The sequence below is a fragment of the Camelus ferus genome, chromosome 32 (genome assembly GCF_009834535.1).
Source record: "Camelus ferus isolate YT-003-E chromosome 32, BCGSAC_Cfer_1.0, whole genome shotgun sequence".
NCBI lineage: Eukaryota > Metazoa > Chordata > Mammalia > Artiodactyla > Camelidae > Camelus > Camelus ferus.
This window is the reverse complement of record NC_045727.1, coordinates 12,174,089-12,193,809: the sequence shown is the minus strand read 5'-3', so window position 1 is coordinate 12,193,809 and position 19,721 is coordinate 12,174,089. Positions and strand designations below refer to the sequence as shown.

The 19,721-nt window shown below is 49.5% G+C and overlaps 3 protein-coding genes and 3 gene segments (V, D, J or C); 4 read left to right on the top strand and 2 right to left on the bottom strand.

Annotated features, from left to right (window-relative positions):
• The window catches only part of LOC102523413, a 442,357-nt gene that overhangs the window by 274,321 nt on the left and 148,315 nt on the right, over window positions 1-19,721 (top strand).
• The window catches only part of LOC102505801, a 222,123-nt gene that overhangs the window by 57,309 nt on the left and 145,093 nt on the right, over window positions 1-19,721 (top strand).
• Window positions 1-19,721, top strand: part of LOC102521144 — a 383,406-nt gene that overhangs the window by 222,422 nt on the left and 141,263 nt on the right.
• LOC102511799 (immunoglobulin lambda-1 light chain-like) overlaps window positions 1-19,721 on the top strand; it is a 401,923-nt gene that overhangs the window by 252,100 nt on the left and 130,102 nt on the right. The window lies entirely within an intron of this gene.
• ZNF280A (zinc finger protein 280A) lies at window positions 1,597-6,518 on the bottom strand. Its single transcript, XM_032471637.1, has 2 exons — window positions 6,413-6,518; window positions 1,597-3,439 (listed from the first exon to the last, which is right to left on the bottom strand). Exon 2 carries the CDS (start codon window positions 3,373-3,375, stop codon window positions 1,717-1,719), a length of 1,659 nt encoding a protein of 552 aa, XP_032327528.1. The 5' UTR covers window positions 3,376-3,439; window positions 6,413-6,518; the 3' UTR covers window positions 1,597-1,716.
• On the bottom strand, window positions 8,982-19,094 carry PRAME (preferentially expressed antigen in melanoma). 2 transcript variants are annotated; one of them, XM_032471640.1, is made up of 6 exons: window positions 18,973-19,094; window positions 18,285-18,367; window positions 13,634-13,700; window positions 11,907-12,226; window positions 10,961-11,569; window positions 8,982-9,884 (listed from the first exon to the last, which is right to left on the bottom strand). In XM_032471640.1, the coding sequence occupies exons 3-6, from the start codon at window positions 13,667-13,669 to the stop codon at window positions 9,308-9,310; spliced, it is 1,542 nt and encodes a 513-aa protein (XP_032327531.1). In that variant the 5' UTR covers window positions 13,670-13,700; window positions 18,285-18,367; window positions 18,973-19,094; the 3' UTR covers window positions 8,982-9,307. The 2 variants fall into 2 exon arrangements, with proteins under 2 accessions (XP_032327531.1, XP_032327532.1); XM_032471641.1 differs by lacking the exon at window positions 13,634-13,700.

Here is a 19,721-nt window from a genome sequence, read left to right as displayed (position 1 = left end):
ACATAGGAGGAATATGTCCTCAGCAGACAACTTATTAAATGAAGCACCAATCTTAATACACATATATGCACCCATGAAACCACGATCCAGGTCAAGATATGGGACATTTTCAGTGCCTCAGCAGTTTCCTTATGCCATTCCCAGTTGACAGAGTCTAGTTTTTAAGGGGAAGGGAGGCAAGATTTGAATAGGCACTTAGTAAAAGATGATAATATTTGAGTGGCCAATAAGCATATGAAAAAATAATTATCAAAATCACTATTCATCAGGGAAATGCAAATGAACCTAGAATGTGACTCCACTACAACTTTGAGAGAATGGTACTAATTGTTACTGAACCAAACTTGGGTCCGCTAGCCCACACACGCGTAGTAAAGCCAATCCACTGACACCATGTTGTGGTGAAGGAAAGTAGAGTTTCTTGCAAGGTGTCCAAAACAAGACCAAGGAGGGAGAACAGGCACTTTGTGCTCAAAAGACTTGAACTCCCCTGATGGATTTCAGAAAAGGGTTTTTAAAGACAATGTTGGGGAGAGGGTTGCAGGGTGTGTAATCAGCTCATGCACAATTCTTACGATTGGTTGGTGGTGAGATAATCAGGTTGTATTCCAGGAGGCAACATCATCAACCTTCTGGTTCTAACCAGTCTGGGGTCTACATGCTGGTGCTCAGCATGCAGTTAACTTCTTCCACCTGATAGGGATTTTAGCATCTGCAAAACAACTCAAGGATATGGCTCAGGATGGTGTCTCTAGCCCTTGAGGGGGAACTAAAGGTTCTTGACTTTGTTTTACAGATAAACTATTATTGTTTTGTCTTGCTTGACTGTTTTCTTTTGCGTCTGCATTTTCTCCTCTGATCAAATTTGCTCTTTGGAACTCAGGGAAGGCCTAGGAGGCTAAAGTTTTTCTATAAACAAGAGGCAGGGGACACAGGGAATGGGGGGGGGTCATCTGTCTCTGGGAAGATCCTGCAGGGTCCTCCTCGGTTACAAAATGCAAGACTGACTGTACCAAGTGTTGGATCTGTAAACATGGAAATCCTAATATTGTTGGTGGAAATACAAATTGTTTTAATCACTTTGAAAAAAGTGTTTGGCAGTATCTACACTAAAAAACTAAATCTATGCTGTTTCAGAACTTCTCATACCTATATATATAGATCGAGAATCTAGCTGTATCTAGATCAGTGTCTAGATATAGAGATGCAGATGCAGATACCCCAGAGGAATTCCCACATTTGTCTACCAAAAGACACGCAGAAGCTCACAGCATTATTCAAAATAGCAGAATTATGAGCCTCAAAGTCCAGGAGTGGTAAAATGGATATATAAAACTGTGTCATATTCATTCAAGAACATTTTACCCAAGTATGAAAAAAATGTGCTACAGCCACACACAACAAGAATGTATCTTATTTATTTAAAGGAAAACAAAGACCAAAAAAAAATCTACTGTGTTATTCCATTTACTTAAAGCTCAGAAACAGGAAGAACTAATCTCTGGTGGTAGAGGTCAGAGCAGTGGTTGCTTTGGGGAGGACAAGGTGACTAGGAAAGAGCATGAGGACTTGTACATGACAGTAGAGAGATGGCGAAGGTAGAATCCCAGTCACTGTAGAGCCCGACGGGGGGACATCACTTGCTGGCATCTCCGAGCCAGGGCATACAGCTAGCCCAGCCTCAGTTCAGCCTTTCAGAATTCCTGGAGATAGGACTTAATTTTCAGCCAGAGCCCTGGCCGCAATACGTCTGGAATATCTCCTGTTTGTCGTCATCTCCTTTTCAGCTTTTGCTGGTGACAGTTGGGGGTCAGTGTTGCTCACGACAATGGATGCTGCCCTTCTGGATCCTGGTTGAACTGAAGTTTGGATCACGACTTCTGTTTCAGGAGGCAACCCTTCCAGTTGCTCTGGCTTCTTAACTGGTTGGTGATTCTTGGTTTGGTGCTCCGTTTTCTCCTTGAAAGTCAAAAACTGTAACCGGCACTTGGAACACCGATAGACCCTCTTGTTCCAGTGCCTCCAACTGTGATTCACGTAGGACGTCACCACTTTGAAAATTCTGAGGCAAAACAGACAAAGCAAATTCTTAGTGTTTTCATGGCATGTTCTGAAATGTGCTTCCACATCCGCAAAGGCTGACGATCTGTAACTGCAAACTGGACACTCGTAGGGCATTTCGCCAGGCTTGTGATTGTCCTTCATGTGCTGTAAGAGAACCTGATCGGTTTCGAAGGACAATTCACAAATTTTACAGACCACGGAGGGCTCCTGGGCAGTATGGACACTTTCAATGTGACACTGCAGCAGGAAGGGAGTGGGAGACTGGCGGTGACAGTGCTGGCAGGTGGTATGGATTTCCCAGCCGTCACATCTCTGCTTCTCAAGTTCCAGATGATTCCTCATGTGAGTCATAAACTTGACATTTTTTAGAACTTTCAAGCAGCTGGGGCATTTAAAGGTTGTGTGAGTCTTCTGTTCTGGCTGCCCGTCTCCGGTGTGCTGTCCGTAGTAAAAGTCATCAAGTAACACGATCAGGCTTCCTTTCTTGGGATCCACAGTCTCGTTTTGACTTGATTGGCTTGAAAAGTCTGTTTTTTCCAGCTTTTCCAAGCTACATGCTCCATCTGGATCTATAAGATTGAAATGCGCTTTGTCAGTTGCATGAGCCCACGGAAATGATGGCCCACCCTGCGCATGGCTTGATGGGGTTGGGACACCTTCCGAGGCCGTACTCCTGTTCTTTGTGGGAGAGAGACCTGGCAGGGCCACAGCTGAGGAATGTGCCCCTGGGAATCCATCGCCAAGTTTCAGTCTTTTGGGGTTCCCACTGTTTATATTTCCATCTGAAGCTGAAAGTCGCTTTAAATCATGAGGACTTTCATCCTTGCCTCCTGTGGGGTGTGCAGCTCCATGTAGACAATGAGGCCACGGAGAAAGCAAATCTGAAGACTCAGGAAGCATGCCTGGCAGTGAGCTGTTGTGACAGTCAGGTTTAGACAGAGGCTCAGAACCAGTATGACTGTCTATTTCTCCCCATTCAGATAGAGAAGCTGAAGAGACGGCCACTGCCTTTGACGTCAGGGTCACACGATTTGCAGGCTGCAATGTACAAGCAGGACCTTGCCCCACGTGGCCTTTCTTTCTTCTGGAATGTGAGTCTTTGGTCACTCTGTTCAAAATGTTAGAAATGACCGGTTTTGAACTGGAAATCACTCGGACACAGAGGATTTCAGCATCGTCCTTGACATGCTCCATTCCAACAAAGATCACCTCAGCATCGTCCCTGTCCCCGTCCCTGGGCCGTGAGTTTCTGATCTTCTCCTTCAGTGCCTCTGGTGCATGTGCTTCCTCACCCCGGAAGAGATGCGCCATCTTACAACTGCTTTTTGCTCCCAGTGGTCCCTTCTTCCAGTGCTTTCTTTTGGTCAGCTACCACCTAAAGGCAACCACACGACATGGTCAGTACAGTCATCCACACCTTGTCTGCAGTGTCCCTTTCTGTGGTTTCTGTTAGCTCTTGATTATTGACCAAAAATATTAAATGGAAAATTCCAGAATTAAATAACTCCTAAGTTTTAAATCATATGCTATTCTGAGTAGGATGATGAAATCTCGTGCTGTGCTGCCCCGTCCTGGGATAGGAATCCTCCCTCAGTCCCTCCACATCCCACTCATTAGTTAGCCACTCGGTTGTCAGATCAACTGTTGAGATATCTCAGGGCTTGAGTTCAAGTCACCATTATTTTACTTAATAATGGCCCCAAGGCACAAGCAGAGTGATGCTGGCATTTCAGATGTGCCAAAGGGAATCCATCAAGTGCCTACTTTAAGTGAAAATGTAAAAGTTCTTGGCTTGATAAGGAAAGAGAAAAGATTGTATGCTGAGGTTGCTCATGTCTACGGTATGAACGAATCATCTCTTGGTGAAACTGAAGGAAAAAGAAATCTATGCTGGTTTTGCTGTCACACCTCAAACTGCAAAAGTCATGGCCACAGTGCACAAGTGCTTAGTTAAGATGGAAAAAATATTAAATCACTACAATAAGATTTTTGAGATAGAGACTGCATTCACATAACTTTTATTACATTATGTTGTTATAATTGTTCTCTTTTATTGTTAGTTACTGTTGTTAATCTTCCTGATAAATTTAGCTGTATTATAGGTATGTTTGCATAGGAAAAAACATGTGTGTATAGGGTTTGATAGTATCCGCAGCTACAGATGTCCACTGAGGGTCTTGGAACATATCCCCCGTGGATAAGGGGGGAGCTATTGTATTTATTTCAAAAGACAAAATTATTAGGGGCTGGGTATAGCTCAGTGGTAGAGTATGTGCTTAGCATGCACGAGGTCCTGGGTTCAATTGCCAGTACCTCTATTTAAAAAAAAAAAAAAAGACAAAAGTATTGTCTTGTTTAATCACCCTATGAAACATTGAGATAACTATGAACAACTTATTTTACCCGGGAGTAAACAGGGTCAAACCGTTAAGTGGCACGATAATTTTAAATATACTTTTGCAGCCCCTCCCCCCAACTTCTGCCTAACTCCCCAGGGCAGCCCCAGGGCTCCTGGTAAACTCTGCAGGAAAGCTAGCAAGCACTCTGTTGCTCGTAGGTCTCCAATCTCACTCGGAAATGCCCGCAAACATAAAAGAGCCCTAGGCTATCTGCCTGGGTGCCCCTCCCTCCCTCCACTGTGTTCACCCCAAGCTCTATGAGTCTGGAAGACACTGGACCCTGTACACGGATCAAAAAAAATATACATTTTTTTAAATTCCAAAAAGTTCCAAGAAGCAATTTGCCTGGCGTTGGCAACTACATACAAAGCATTTACACGATACTTACAACTATTTACGTACATTGACTTTGTATTAGGTATTATAAGGGATCTAGAGATGATTTAAAGCATGCAGGAGGATGTGTGAAGTTATATGCAAAGACTGCTATTTTATATAAGGACTCGAGCATCCGTGGTTTTGGGTACCTGCGGAGGAGGGGAGCCCTGGAGCCAATCCCCGGACGAAATAGAGGGAGGATGGTACTTTCAGAACTTCTCTTGGTCCCCCTGCCTTGGATGCTCTTTCTGGGGTATCCCTGCCCCGGCTCTTGGCCTGCTTCAGGGCCACAGCTTCTCAGCAAAGCTTCCCTGACCGTGATTCAAAAATCACAACCTCACAGGCCCTGCTCCCTTCCAAAGCTGTGTTTTTCAATAGCGTTTACCACCTGCTAACACACAAGTTTAAAATACGTCTTACTTCTTTTCTGTCTCCACCCACTAGACTATAAGCTACATTCGTGAGAGCAAGGACTCCTATTTTATTTACTGCTGTATTCTTTGCTTCAAGAGCAAGAGTCTGGCATACTGTCAATGCTGAATGTTTGCTACATAAATAGTTATTAATATGATCATTTACGTACAACAGCCCTGAACTCATCACTGCAGGCTCTCCAAGCATTTAATGATACCCAAATCCTAATGATTTAATGCTACCATGCAAGGGAGAGATCCAGCCAGTATGTGTGTTGTGGGGGAGCGGATAATTGGCATAAAAGTTTTGTAATATATTTCTCCCTACAAGGATATGCTGAGACCTTCTGTGCCACTAACACGTTTCGCTGACACTAAGGAACATGTTAATGTTTACATTTGACCATGTCTGAAATCAAATAGCATTTCATCAGTAACATTTCATAGTTTGCTTGGCAGTGTGTATTTTTTTTTAAATTTTTTGGGGAGGAGGTAATTAGGCTTTTATTTATTATTTTTTAATAGAGATACTGAGAGTTGAATCCAGGACCTCATGCATGCTAAGCACACACTCTACCACTGAGCCATACCCTCCCCCCTCTTTTTTATTTTCTTGTGGTATCAGAATATCAGAAATAATGTTGTGTCTCACAGTTGATGCCATCTTAGATTCAACGAAAAAATCTTTTTCTTTTCACAAGCTGAACACAGCCTTCTAAATTTATTTCACAAGTTACTAATGGGACACTAGCTGCATTATATAGGCAAATGGTTTAGACTGGGACTGGCAAATTGGCTTGCCCCCTGTTTTTTTGCCCAGCTAGCAAGCTAAGAATAGTTTTCACATTTTTTAGGGTTTTTTTTAACTTTAAAAAATACATTTAAGTTTTTACATCTTTCTAATGGGGGTGGGGGGAACTGCAAAGAAATATCTTGTGGCACGTGAAATTTATATGGCATTCAAATTGCAGCGTCCACAAATAAAGTTTTATTGGAACATAGCCAGGATCACTCGCCATTACCCGTGGCAGAGTCGAGACATTGCAACAGAGACCGCATGGCCCTTAATGCGTAGTTAGTATCTAGCCCTTTGCAGAGAAAGTTTGCAGACCATGGTTTCAGAGAACAAAACAGAGAATACAAAACTCCATGGCTCACCCGTTCTAGTGTGTCCAGATGATTCAGCGCAGCTCAGTATTTCCTACTTTGGGCCCTGAGGGAAGATGAATCTGGAGTGTCCTTGTCTTCAAGTCCCAGAGAGATTTCTCCCAAGTTCATCAGGGCCACTTCCACTGTCCTGAGTCTGTAGATCTCTTACTCCAAAAGCCTTTCTCAGTGAGGCTGGGTCAGAAGATTCCCCCACCTTTTAAAGCCTGTGTAATCCAATCCTTAACATCTAAATCCAATCATGTTCTAGAACCAGTTTATCCCGAAGGTATTGTCTAGAGTGATTGCCAAAACCTTTCATCCAAATAGCTAGTGAAAGGAAACAATGTGGGTGGGGCTTCAGGGGCCAGGCCCTGGGGCTGACTTCCAGGTCTGCCCCGAGGTGGGAGTCCCTGTCCGGATATCTGGCCTCCAGAGGTCCACCACCTGTGTCGTAAACTACTGGGGAGCAGTTGGGGGGGTAGCCCACGCAGCTCTTCCAGTGGAGCCTGAGCTGAAGTTAGAAAACTAAAAGGGCAGAAGTCCTCTTCCAACACCAGAAAGTTCTCCAGCTCTAGAGAGCAAAAACCTGCTCTCCTGTCCTGGTGGAGGTGGGGGGCGCCGGGGGGGCAGCCAGAAGGCAGGGCTGACTCCCAAGTGGTCTGCAGTTGAAGGCTCAGCACCCCTGGCATTCCTGGGTGCCCAAGTGGGGTCCTCACTGTTAGTCTTCATGCTTAACCCAGGAGCAACTTCTAGGCAGGAACCCATTCTTTCTCAATCCAGTTCTGGGGGTAACAGGATAGCCTGGTCACCCCTTCCTCTACCCTCCTCCGCCTTGCCTCCTCCTTCCCTCTCCCTTCCCTCGGCAACACCTAGATTATATCTCAAGCTTTCCTTCCCACGGCCTTTACAGTCCTCTGCACACAGACTCCTGGGCAAAGGGAGGGCTTCAAACAACTCCTAATTGGCAAGAATTATTTGTATTTCCACTCCTTCAAAGGCAACCAAGGCACAGAATTAGAACAGAGATAAGGTTCACTAATGAAAGCCTTCTCAGGTGCTGTAACCTGATATAACATCAAAAACACCTTTCTTATCAGGTCAACACATTGTAGCTTTAAATTTGCAAAGTATGTGTCAATTATATCTCAACAAAGCTGGAAAAATAAGTATAAATGATCTGACCACTAGAAAGAGCTCATTCTTATATATATATTTTTAGATGGAGGATGGTGAGTATCAAAGCCTTATGCTATCTGTATTCTCTTGGGTACATTTTAAAGCGTGATATTAGCAGTTTTATTTACTTAAAGTGTCTATTTTTATTGTATGCCGGAAACTGCATCCTTTGCAGTGTTTACGCTCATGATGAAAACATTTTGGCTGCCAACTTTTAGATGTCTGCAAAACCTTAGGGGAAAAGAAGGAGTTTTGACTACTTATAGTTTAGACCCGCTCTTTTAAAGAGTACTTAAATCTCAGAATCTCCTGGGATGTTGTTAAATGGATAGATTCCAGTGCTGCATCTCACACCTGAGAAACTCAGATTGCCAGGGGAGGGGGCTGGGAATTTGAACGTTCAATGTTGTCCCATTTGATTTCGAAGTGAGGGTGGCCTGGGGTGTAAAATCTTCAGATACTTTCAGAAGCGTTGATCTCATCTGTCCTATGATTAAAACACCCATGAGTCCGTGCCTTCAAGGGGAGCCTGAGTGTGGGCTGAAGGTCAGGAATTATTTTTCCTGCATTTGACAACTTAGGCTGAGCCTCTGCTTTGGGAGAGCGTGTTCATGGTGACACAGTAGAACAATCAGAAGCTGGAGCTAGAGCTGGTAGCACCCCCTCCCCCTCAGAGATTCTGGGAGCCCCACCTCCTTTTCTGGGGCTTCTGAATGTTCTGCTGTGTGTAGGGCAATTGGGATGTGTAAACAAAGCCCAGAGATGTGGATCCAAACTTCTCGATTCAGGCTGCACTTTTGAATCACCGAGGCTGTGCATCTTAAACCTCCATGAAACTAAGGAATCACCGAAGCATCTTGTGAACGTGCACATTCTGGTCCAGCAGTTCTGGGTGGAGCCTGAGCGTCTGAATTTCTCACAAACTCCAAGGTGACACCCATGCTGCTTGGCCAAGGACCAAATTTTGAGCAGTAAGTACTAGGGAACTTTTGAAAAATACTGATGTCCCAGTTAATTCTGCTGATCCTACTTCAAACCAACAGAACCAGTATCTCCAGGAGTGGGACCAGGGAGTCTGTATTATTAAAGGTCCCAGATAGTTCTAAGGAGCAGGTGGGGTGCAAATCCTCTGCTTCAGATGGTGACAGCCCCTGCACAGCATTCCCAGGGTGAACAGCCTATCACTCCCTGCTGTGGGCTTAATTGTATCCTCCAAAATCCTGATTATGGTGAAGTCTTAAACACTGCCCCACCTTGTAACCATATTTGGGGGTAAGACCTCGTCCAGCCTAGAGAGTCTGAGCCTCACAGATGCTCACAACGTATTATTTAATCAGTAACTGCAGATTCCTGGGGTTTACGCAGGAGGATTAGGGTAACAGATCACAGACGACACCAGGGGATTGACAGTGAGGTTCCCTTTATTTCTGATTGTTTTTTTATAACCATCCATGCAGGGATCACTCCCCCATCCACCCCCAAGCCCCAGTACCCCTCCAGAAATTCAGATTCCTATTTCTAACTCTATGGGGCAAATCTCCCCAAGATCCCATCAACTCCCGAGTAACAAACATCCCCCCCACCTCCCCCAGCTCTAAATCGCTTTTCCTTTTCCCGCTCACACTGAACAATGGTCTGAAACTGTGGCTTGTGTCCCTTTGAGATGCACCTAGGTCTGGGCGGCCACATGCGAATGCCCAGAAGGAGGTCTGGGATGCGGGTACCCGGCTAGTCAGGCATGTAACAGGGGCACAGGATGGGGTCTGGGTCGTAGAAGGTCCTGTCCCCACAATGGGGACAGGGGTTGGCGCTGAACCAGACCATGCTGGGCCGGCCCGACTCCCGCAGCATCTGCTTCAGCCGGGCGTGCAGCTGGGCCAGCCGGCCCAGGTGCAGGGTGCCGCCCATGTCCTCGTAGCTCTCCAGGGGCGCAGGGTACAGCACGTGGCTCAGCTTGCTCAGCCCCACGGTGTGGCACAGCAGGCTCTCCAGGACGGCCATGGAGATGGGGTTGCCGCAGAAGCTAAAGGTCATGAGCTGGGAGCAGCGGCTCAGGGCAGGCAGGATGGCACTGAACTGGGCATCCATGATCCCGCACTCGTCCAAGTCCAGGTCCTGGAGGGTGGCAGAGGTTCTCTCGATCAGAACTTGGAGGGGCCCAGAGCTTACATTGGTCAGGCTGACCCCACTGAGACCCAGGTCCTTCAGCTGAGTGATGCTCGGGCACTGGGACAGATGCATCAGGTCTGATTCCGAAATCAGGCAGTTGGTTATCGACAGGGTCTCCAGGGGGGCCTTCAGGCACCTGGGGAGAGATGGAGCTGTTAGCCCTGGGGGATGGAGGCAGTGGGACCTGGGGTGGGCCAGGCTGTGAGGGAAGAGAGGCCCATTTCACCCAAACCCAAAGTCTTCCAAGGGATGTTGCCGTGCGGTGAACAAAGAGGTCAGGTCAGCCCAGGGTCAAGCAGAATCCCTTCTCCATCCCTAATCTGCTGTGACCAGGTCAACACATGGGAACCTCAGAGGCTCCCCGTGCTCACCTATCAAGCAGGGCACCACATACCCCTCACAGGTGCCGTGAGCACACGTAAGGTAACAGCAGCAGGTGCCCACTGGGGAGCCTGACCGTGGGTCCCGAGCAGGAAAGGGAATCAGTGATCTTCACTATTGGCAAGCATGACCGGAAATGCTTTCAACTCGGGGTTCCTTCCAGCCACTGCCTGGTCCCCACCACCCGACTCTCTGTTCCCAGTGAGGCTACAGGGAGCCAAGCATGAAGGGCTAAGCCAGGTGAGGTCTGGCTACATCCAGTCTGCAGGGACAAACTCAGGTCACTGTACCACATACCCACTGACCACCCACCGCTTTCAGCTCTTCACTCTGGATCTCCCCCTTCAGGTCCAGAATCATACACTTCCCACACGTCACCTCACCCATCAGGAGCCTAAAGCAACCTTAAGACAGACAGGAATTTGAGGCAGGGGGTAGGGAGTGACTCTTGTTGACAAACTGCTGAGTGCAGAGCTTCTGAGCTGAAACCTCATACCCGAGGGCTTTCCCCTAGCAGTGCCCTCCTCGCTTAGTCATTTTCGATCATCTTAACTTGGACATCTCTCTGGCAGAGTTCCCAGAGCTACTTCCACCTGGCCTGAAGCCCACACAGTAGAGTCCCAGCAAGAGGTCCCTTTGGATGGCATCTGACCTAGTTCACACATCTGACCTACCTATGCGTGGGGATAGAGCAGTGGGATTGTGGGGACCCCCCAGTGGCCTGTGCACCCTAGCACCGCCCCCAGCTGGCACGTGGTCCACAGATGCCCCAGGCGTAACGAGAAGGCAGAGGCCCGCTCTGGTCTGCAGGGAAATGGAGCCACACCTCACCTGAGCACCTGGTCCAGGCGGCCCTCGAGGAAGGAGATGGAGTCGAGGTAGAGCTCCTGCAGGTGGTGCAGACTGAGGAACTGTGCAGTGAGCTGGCTGACACAGTGCTCTTCCTCCCCCGGCGCGGCGTGCGGGGCCATGTGGATGTGGGACAGGAGGAGCCGGCGCAGGTTACCCATCTGGCCCAGGTAAGGTGCGAACCTCCCCAGGGTGGCCAGCTTCCAGGTGCAGTTCACCTCCAGATCCTGGACAGAGTCCAGCTGCACCATTTTCAGGACCTTCTGGATGGTCTGCATTGGCATCGCAAAAATCTTCAGCTTCTGACAGCACAGCCGGAGTGAGCCTCCCCTCTGCTTGACCTTCTTAAGGAGGTAGGTGAGGGACTGGTCAGGGGTGCCCTCCTTGAGGCATAGGTCAATGAGCACCTCCACGGGGACCGAAGGCTGCTTTGGCCCTGCCCTCGAAACTTCCACTCGCCGCCTCTTCCTCACGGGCGGGGCGGCCTCTGGCTCCAGCAGTGAGCACAGGCTGGCCCTGCTGCTGGACCACATGGCCCAGAAGTCCTGGTGAGCGTTCCTGCGCAAATCCAGCACCTGCAGCTTCCACCTCCTGCGGGGCGAATGGCAGATGGACTGAGATGGGTCAAGACCAACGGGGACGGAGACCGTGCATCTCGGAACCCAGACAAGGACTCTACACCCCAGATGCCAGCTGCTCCCTGTGCTTCCGGGCCCTTCTAGGTCCCCACTTTAAGTGCCACCAGGAGGGGGTGGGCGCATGTGCCTTTGGTCATCTCTGCATCTTAATCAGCCCTGCCTGCCCGAAAGCCTGTCCGGAGCAGACCGGCCATAGCCCCAAGGCCGCCCTGTGGCCCAGCACCCTCCCTGACACCCCGCTGCATCTTGCTTGGACCCTCAGGCCTATCCACCTACTGGGTCACTCTCACCTGGGGCGGACCTCCTGGGTGAGCAGGACATCCAGGCCATCAATTGCAGCTTGGAAGGTGTCCAGGTGAGGCTGGTGCTCCCTCATCAGGGCCCCCAGCGGGAGGCAGGGGAAGGGCCAGGCCTGCACCATGGCCTTCAGCATCTCACTGTGCCTCCCAGCAAAAGCCACCGTGAACAGCGGCGGGAAGAGCTCGGTGGGCAGCTCCTCCAGGGCGGCGATGGCCAACGCCTCGTCCCGCAGCAGGCTCTGGCCTGCCAGTTCCAGGAGTCGGAGTGGGGTCTGGACGCCCATCCTGAAGAATCTGCTGCGGAATGAGTCCTGGGGGAACATCCAGAGAGCAAGACGTCCTTCTCGGGCCAAGCACGAGTGACCCCATCATCCTTCCACCCTCCAGGGACCCAACTCAAGGCTAAAGCCACTGCTCTGGCCAATGGGCGCCCAGGAGCCTGAGAGCTGACCCCACCCTCTTCAGAGAAAAGTTTCTGATTATCACTCAAGGACTGAAAACAGGAAGAATGATTTCAGCCCAGCACAGCCTCTTTCTAAACTCCAACAAATAACCCAGATGGGAAAGATTAAGGAGCACCCACACAGCCGTTTACAACTCTGTAAATGAGACACACTGCTGTAATAAGACAGATAAACAACAGGGACCCACTGTATAGCACAGGGTACCATATTCAGTATCTTGTAATATATAATGGGAAAAAATCTGAAAAAATATATACAGAGAGTATATGTGTAACTGAATCACTTTGCTGTACACCTGAAACTGACACAACATTGTAAATCAACTGTATCTCAACCAAAACAGTATTTTAAAAAATCTTCACTACTCCCCTCACAATTAAAAAAAAAAAATCTGTAAATGAGAAACCATAAAAGCAGCATGACAGTATTTGCTAGTATGTAGAGGGTAGAGATGAAAAAAAAAAACCCTCCAAAATGCCCCTTTTATGTGTCTCTTCAGTGAATATCATTATTACCACTTGGCTCAGGGGAGCAAAGAGGTCACATTCATAACAGAGCCTCCACTCTTTAAAATAGTATATGGAATTTTTTGAAAAAGCTTTTAGTTTTTAAAACAAAAACGAACAAATAAAAAGTTCTTCAAACTAGTAAAATCACACAACCATAAATAACACGAATCATAATCACTGGTCACAAACTAAAAATGTGAAACATCATCCAAAAATTCCAATTAATTAGATGTCTTTCATTTCTAAAAAATCCTATTTGGTTAAGAAATAGTGTAACCGTCTGTAAGAATGGCATAAACCAAAGCAGGAATCAAAGTGTTTGGGATTAAGGCAAAACTGCATTTAGAAGAAAAAGCAAGGCCTGCTTTTGCAAACGTGTACGGAAAGACAAAGAAAAGTTCTCTGGGTGATTGATGTTGGCCTGAGGGGCCTGCCCGAGGAGACCTGGGCTCGGGCAGCACTCAGAGCCCAAGGATCCTGACACCAGAGCGCGTGGGCGTGGTGCAGGGAACCTTCTGCTCCAGGCCTCGGGGTCCCGCCTCTGGCTCCCCAGAAGCAGTTACAGGCCTCTCTGGCCACACTTTCAGATCCTAGCTGAAATTTCCATTTCCAACTGAAAGCGAAATCTTATCGCTGGATCTCCACCCAGCTAATGCTGCTTGGATCTTTGATTTTCTCCTTACATACAATTGATGGGATCATATGCCCGCTCATGAGAGAGGTAGATAAAAAAGAGAAAACCAACCTGGAAGTATACTCGTTGAGGGAGTTTGGGCCACATCAAAATTATCCAAATGTTTGAGGTAAGACAGCTATATGCAGACAGTGGTGTCACCCCAAAAGAAAAAGAAATAAAATAAAATTCCTGGGTACCAGTCACTTATATGTTACCTAAAACTGTAAAACAAACGTGTGCTCATTCATGGGAGAACAGAGGTACAACTGAGGGGCAGTGGATCTTCCAGATTTTAAGGGTCAAGGCTTCCCCAGAGGGGGAGGTCAGGTCAAAATTAACACTAAGAGTTGACCAGGAGGAGGCGGTGGCCAAGCGTTTGTAATGAGACCAAGGAAATCACCCAGGACCGGGAAAAGTGTACTTTGTTTGGAAAATTTCCAAGTCTTTTGTCTGGATGGACTTGAGAAATTCCAAGTGGATTGGCTAAAGAGGAAACCAGGTGGATCCCTTAATCCCAAAACAAACCCACAACCCAGTCTTCCTCCCTCCCTGGAGGCAAAGGGCGTTCCCTCCCAGAAACTGGAATCAGCTAACCAGCTTGAGAAGATTAAATGTAGGAATGTGGATTGGGAGTGGCCTGAATAGTAGAGGTGGCCAAACCTGGGACACTCCCTGTCCAGTTCTGAAAGCCACTGAGGGGTCAGAGCTGTGGGCTCCTTGGGATCTTGAAATCAAAGAGAGAAATAAAGGAGGAGCCAAGATTGGGTGACCTTTCCCACACCTCAGCCCCTCCCAGGAAGCTGGTCAGGACCAGGCACTGTCCAGGGTTCTGGACCCTAACCATGCTCTTCAAAGACCCCTTCCCAAGCGTCATTTAACATTTCCTCAACCCTAGGGAACAAATGATGCAAAAGCAGCTTCAAAAGCCCCTAGCCCCTCCCCTAAGCCTCTCATGCACAGGGATGCTGATGAGAGCATGCCATTAAGCCCAGAAATAAGTCAGTTTTCCTCTCGCTCCACCTTAAGCATGGGTGCGCTTACACTGATGCCTCTCCGTTTCCCCTTGGGAGATGTGAAGCTACATTTGTACCGAAGGGCTTGGGGATGATTCCCGTGCTGGGCTGGCTCACACCTTGGTTCTGCTGAGGTTTCAGAACACAGAGAGACGGAACCTCTGCGTTGCGATGATTCTCCGGGCCTCTCCACCTCCTGCATTGTGATGCCCTAACAATGCTTCTGCTCCACCGGCGAGGAAGAGGCAGGCATTCTCGGAAGGATACTTTCCATTTTGGTAATTTCCCAGAGACTGCTTTCTCCAAATTCCTACCATCCATTTGCCTAGGACAGGGTTAAATCAGAACGTGTACTATGGGCATTTTAACTCCCTGGCAATCACCGTCACCAATCAGCAGCAGGAGATGGAGATGAGCGACAATAACCAGAAATGTCCCTGTTATGGGGCAGCCACTGGGCGCAGCTGTAGTGCTGGTGCTTTCCATCCAGTGCCTCAAATAACCATCAGAAAAAAGCTACAGTTCACTGTTAGTTTCATTTTCAGCCTGATGAATCCGGTACCCAGCCAGGGGAGGACACTGCTGTGGTCCGTGCAGGGAGTAGCCCGTAGACATGCTCGGGGAGAGGTTTGGATGCATCTGCCCCAGTGAGCATTAGAACACATGGACTGACTTCCCATGGACCTCAGGGAAACAGGAAATGGCAGATGTCCACACATGGGATGTTTCCATGGGATCCCAGCGTCCAGGAGATCAAAGGAGCCAGGAGGCACCACTGTCTTCGAATGATCTAAAAATGTGCAGTATTAACCAAACAGTCCTCCCCTGTCAAGCAGGAGACACCCCTCTGTCCACCTCCACCTCCACGCACTTTGTCCTGGATGCTGTTCTGCTGGAGGAGGGTCAATGATCCTCACGGTTCCAGGACCATTGGTATTAGCCCCGAAGGCACAATCTGCTATGCCTCATGCTGACGGCTGGCAGGAGGCACTGGGCAAAGCGGATGCAGTCACAGGGTCATCTTCTGCCCAGCGGGCCCCCTCCTACCACCTCGACACCCAGACTCCCCCTTCTATCAGCAATCCTTGATTTACTCAAAACATTTATGGGGTGCCTGGGGTGCCTCAACTGCTGTTCTGGGAGACAGCAAGGGACACCCAGGGAAAGAGCCTGACCTTCCTCTAGTTATTAAGTAACAGGAAGGTGATGAATCACATGATAAATGTAATTAACATTGCTGCCAGTTATACGTGAAACTCGTTGAGAGTAAATCCTAAGAGTTCTCATTACAGGGGAAAATTTTTTTTCTACTTTATAATTTTGTATCCATGTAAGATGATAGATGTTCACTAAACTGACTGGGGCCATCACTGCACCATGTAGGTAAGTCGAATGGTGATGCTCCACCCCTTAAACTCATCCAGTGCTGTCAGTGCTATCTCAATATGACTGGAAGAAAAACAATGTCATGGTTTTCTGCTCAGTGTATCTCTGAGGCATGGACCTTGTGTTCTACTAAGCAGACAAATGAAAAGGAAGCAAGCCAAAAAAAATAATGACAGGCCACCTGGTCTGCATGGTGGAGCAGGGCCATCGAGGTGACAATGCCCACTCAAATTTCGAAGCAACCTTCGTGATCTAAGGCAAAGCTATGATTTTCCTGCAGCCATGACGTATTTTTTCAAAACATTAGGAATTCTCTTATGTGATCAGTTGTAAATGTCTAGAGAAGTTAGAAAAAATTAAAATAGTAAAACTTTTTTTTTCAGTATACTGTGATTTTAAGCCCCAACAGTTAAAATGGTTTGTTTCTTTGGGAAAAACTTATCAAGAGTAGTTTCAACATCAGTTGCCTTCTTTTTTTTTCTTTTATTTGCCTTATCACATAACTTTCACTTTGGGGGTGAACATCTTTTCCACGCCCTGGTGAACTGTCACACTGCCTCCTAAGTCTAGATCTGCTTCCAACATTTTATCCGTTGTGCTTTTAGGGCCTGAAAGATCTCAGAGTTCCTCTACTGTGAAGAGATCTGCTGGCATCACTGCCTCTGGGACATCTTCATTTTTCAGTTACAACCATGTTCAGTCATTCATGCTTTTCTGAGAGATGGGGAATGTGAGCTCGAAGTTGGATTCGGAATCAGAACAGTGGGTAAACGTCAATTTTTTCTTTCCATGTGCAGCGACTAAGGCTCAGAAGGGGGAGTCACAGAGCGGGCCACAGGTGGGTGACCCGGGAATGAGGCCCCTGGCTCCTGGCCCAGGGCTCCCTAAGCCTTCACTTGCGCCAGCCCAATGGGAGGGTGCCCAGAGAAGTCTCCTGAGGACAGGAACATCCCACTCTATCTGTGGGAGGCAGACAAAGTCGGGGACGCGAGGGGAGGACAGGAGTCCCCATTTAGGGGACACTGCCCACCACAGTCCGGGGACTCAGCAGGTATGTGGGCATACCAGGTCCTGCCAGGTCTCCTAGGAGGAGGGGGAGGGGTGCAATAATTGGAGAGAAATCTGTAAAGACCTTTGCTCACTGCCTCGAGGCACCTGTGCTCAGCAGTTGTCCCCCTGGAGTTCAGAGCATCTCCTGGGAGGAAACCTCCCAGCGCTGCAGGTCCCTGACAGGAGCAAGTCAGCAGATGTGCTGAGGGCGTGTCACCAAGGGCCTGGAGAGCAGACTGCATGAGGCGGGGGCTAAGAAGGGTGTGGGGAGCCCAGCTCCCACTGTGGCTGCAGGAGGCCCGTGGCCTGGGCCCTGCTCACCCTCCAGTCCGTAGGGGTGAGAAGCACTAAGGAAGAGGCCTTCTGGCAGCCCAGGGCTGATCCTTCTTCCTCCGCCCCAAACTCCTCCAGAGTCATGACCCTGATCTCTCCACTTTGCACATCCTCCTCCTCTCAGGGTCCCAGGTCCAGTCTGTCCTGACACAGACAATGTGTCTGCGGCTCTGGGACACAAGTTCACCACACCCTGCTCTGGAGACAGCAGTGACGCTGGGAGTTACCAGGCCTCCTGGTATCAACAGCACCCATGGGCTTCTCAATACCCCCAATGCACAAGGTCGTCCTCAGGCCTGGGGTCTCCTCTCCATCCTCCAGCTCCAAGTCTGGTCACGTGGTCTCCCCAGCCTCCTTGGGCTGCGGCGGGAGGACTCACTATGCTGTCTTGTTGCTTTCTTTCCCAGAGTGGCCCCTACCTCCAGCGGTCCCAGCCCCAGCTTAGGGAGACTATAATCCCCCAGGGCTCACCCACCCTGACCCTGCATGACACCACACAGGAGCCAAATCTCGGGTCTGATGCCAGCCCTGCTCCTTCACCCTGAATACAGGTTCTGAATGTCACCGTGGCTTCAGAAATGGGTCCCCAGCATGCTGAAACTGCTTCTTATAAAGAGGCAGCAGGAGGGGGCGAGGGGAGAGCTCAGTGGTAGAGAACGTGCTTAGCATGCACGAGGTTCTGGGTTCAATCCCCAGTACTTCCATTTAATAAATTAAAAAATAAACCTAATTACCTGCCCACCACCACCACCAACAAAAAACAAAGGCAACAGGAAGGATGCTCCATTGGGGAAGTGACTTGGAAAGATAAAGGCTGTCCCTCATCTTCCTTCCCCTGTGAGGGCCTCAGGATGCAGACTCCATCCAGCACGATGACCAGCATGGAGAGGATAAGCGGGCTTCTTGGGACACTGAGACTGTCCAGGGGACCAGCTTACCTGAAGATGTCTTCCACCCACGCTGGTCCAGCTCCGACTGGCCTCAGGTCCTCCGAAACTCAGTCACCAGTGTCCACCCAAGTCTGAGAGCAAGAACCAAAATGCCACAAAAACAGGGACTGTGTGTACTGAACAAGCCACGGGCTCCCATGAAAATCTCTGGGAACACTGCTGAGGACAAAACTGAAAACTGGAGCCCCGATCCCGCCCTTTCCGCGCCAGACTCCTCCTGCTGCCAAACTCGACTAATTTCTCATGGGCTGAACCAGCGGTCAACCGAAGGGCAGACCCTGGGCTCAGGTCAAAATCACCTTCCCCTCTAGGACACTGACCTCTATCTTGCAGTCACATTTCTTGACCCCCACGCCCTGGCACCTCCAGAGGGGACAGGTTCTTAGAGCGGCCACCCCATTTCCAGCGCAAACCGGCCGGCTGACGAGCTCCAGCGATAATGCAGACCGGGTTCGGTGGACTATTACGTCTACAGATCATGGCTGCGGCCCCCTCCACAGAGCACGTGGCCCGGGCCGGCCCAAGGCGAGCGCCCCACTCCGTCTGGCCTTCACAGCGGACCAACATTGTGATAACTCGTTTTCAGGTAGAAAATAGGCGGGGGCCCGTGGGGGTCACCGGGGACTAGATCAAGGTCACCTTGCGGGGAAGCGGAGCAATCAGGGCTGAAACTTACGTTTTGTGCGGCCACGCCTCGCCACGCGGTCCCCTCTCAGACGCTGTGGAGAGAGAACTGCTGAGTCAGCAGCTCCCCTCCCGGAAACCACGCGGTCGGACCAATCCCGGTTTCTGTTTCCTCCTGGGGAAAGTCTCACGAGATCCTGGGATCGCGAGTGGGGTCACCCAGAGAGGCCGGAAGGGGTTCGTTTTAATAGGCTGGGCTGGCATGGGGAGAGGGGGAGGGGTGGTGCCCGTGGCCACGCCCATGGGACTGCGCGGGGTCGGGGATAGGGAGTACAGCTAGGGTTGCGGAATGGGGATGGGATGGGGGTCCCGTAGAGAGACAGAATGTAGGATGCGTGGGATGGGGATGGATTGGGGGGATGGGTGAGGTGGGGTTAGGGGATGGAGATGGAATGAGGGTGGGGGTGGAGATGGGTGGAGGGATGCTGTGGCGATGGAGGGTGGAATGGAGGATGGGAGTAAGGCATGGAGTGGGATGAGGGGCCTCTTAGGCCCAAAGGGTGAGGCGGAGTGGCCTAGAAACTCCCACCTCCAACTCCTTCCCCACCCCCCGCCTCTGGGCCTGTGCTTCAGGCAAACCCTTTCCCCTCGATGGGACTCGGGTGTCATTGAAAGTTCCGGCCCCCATGAGCGAGGGTTCTCGCCCCACCCCTCGTGTAGATGAGATGTCTCTCCCCTTGGCCAGTCCAATGCCCTCTACTCTATGGACTTTACCGCTTGTGTGCCTCCTGGTGGAGAGGA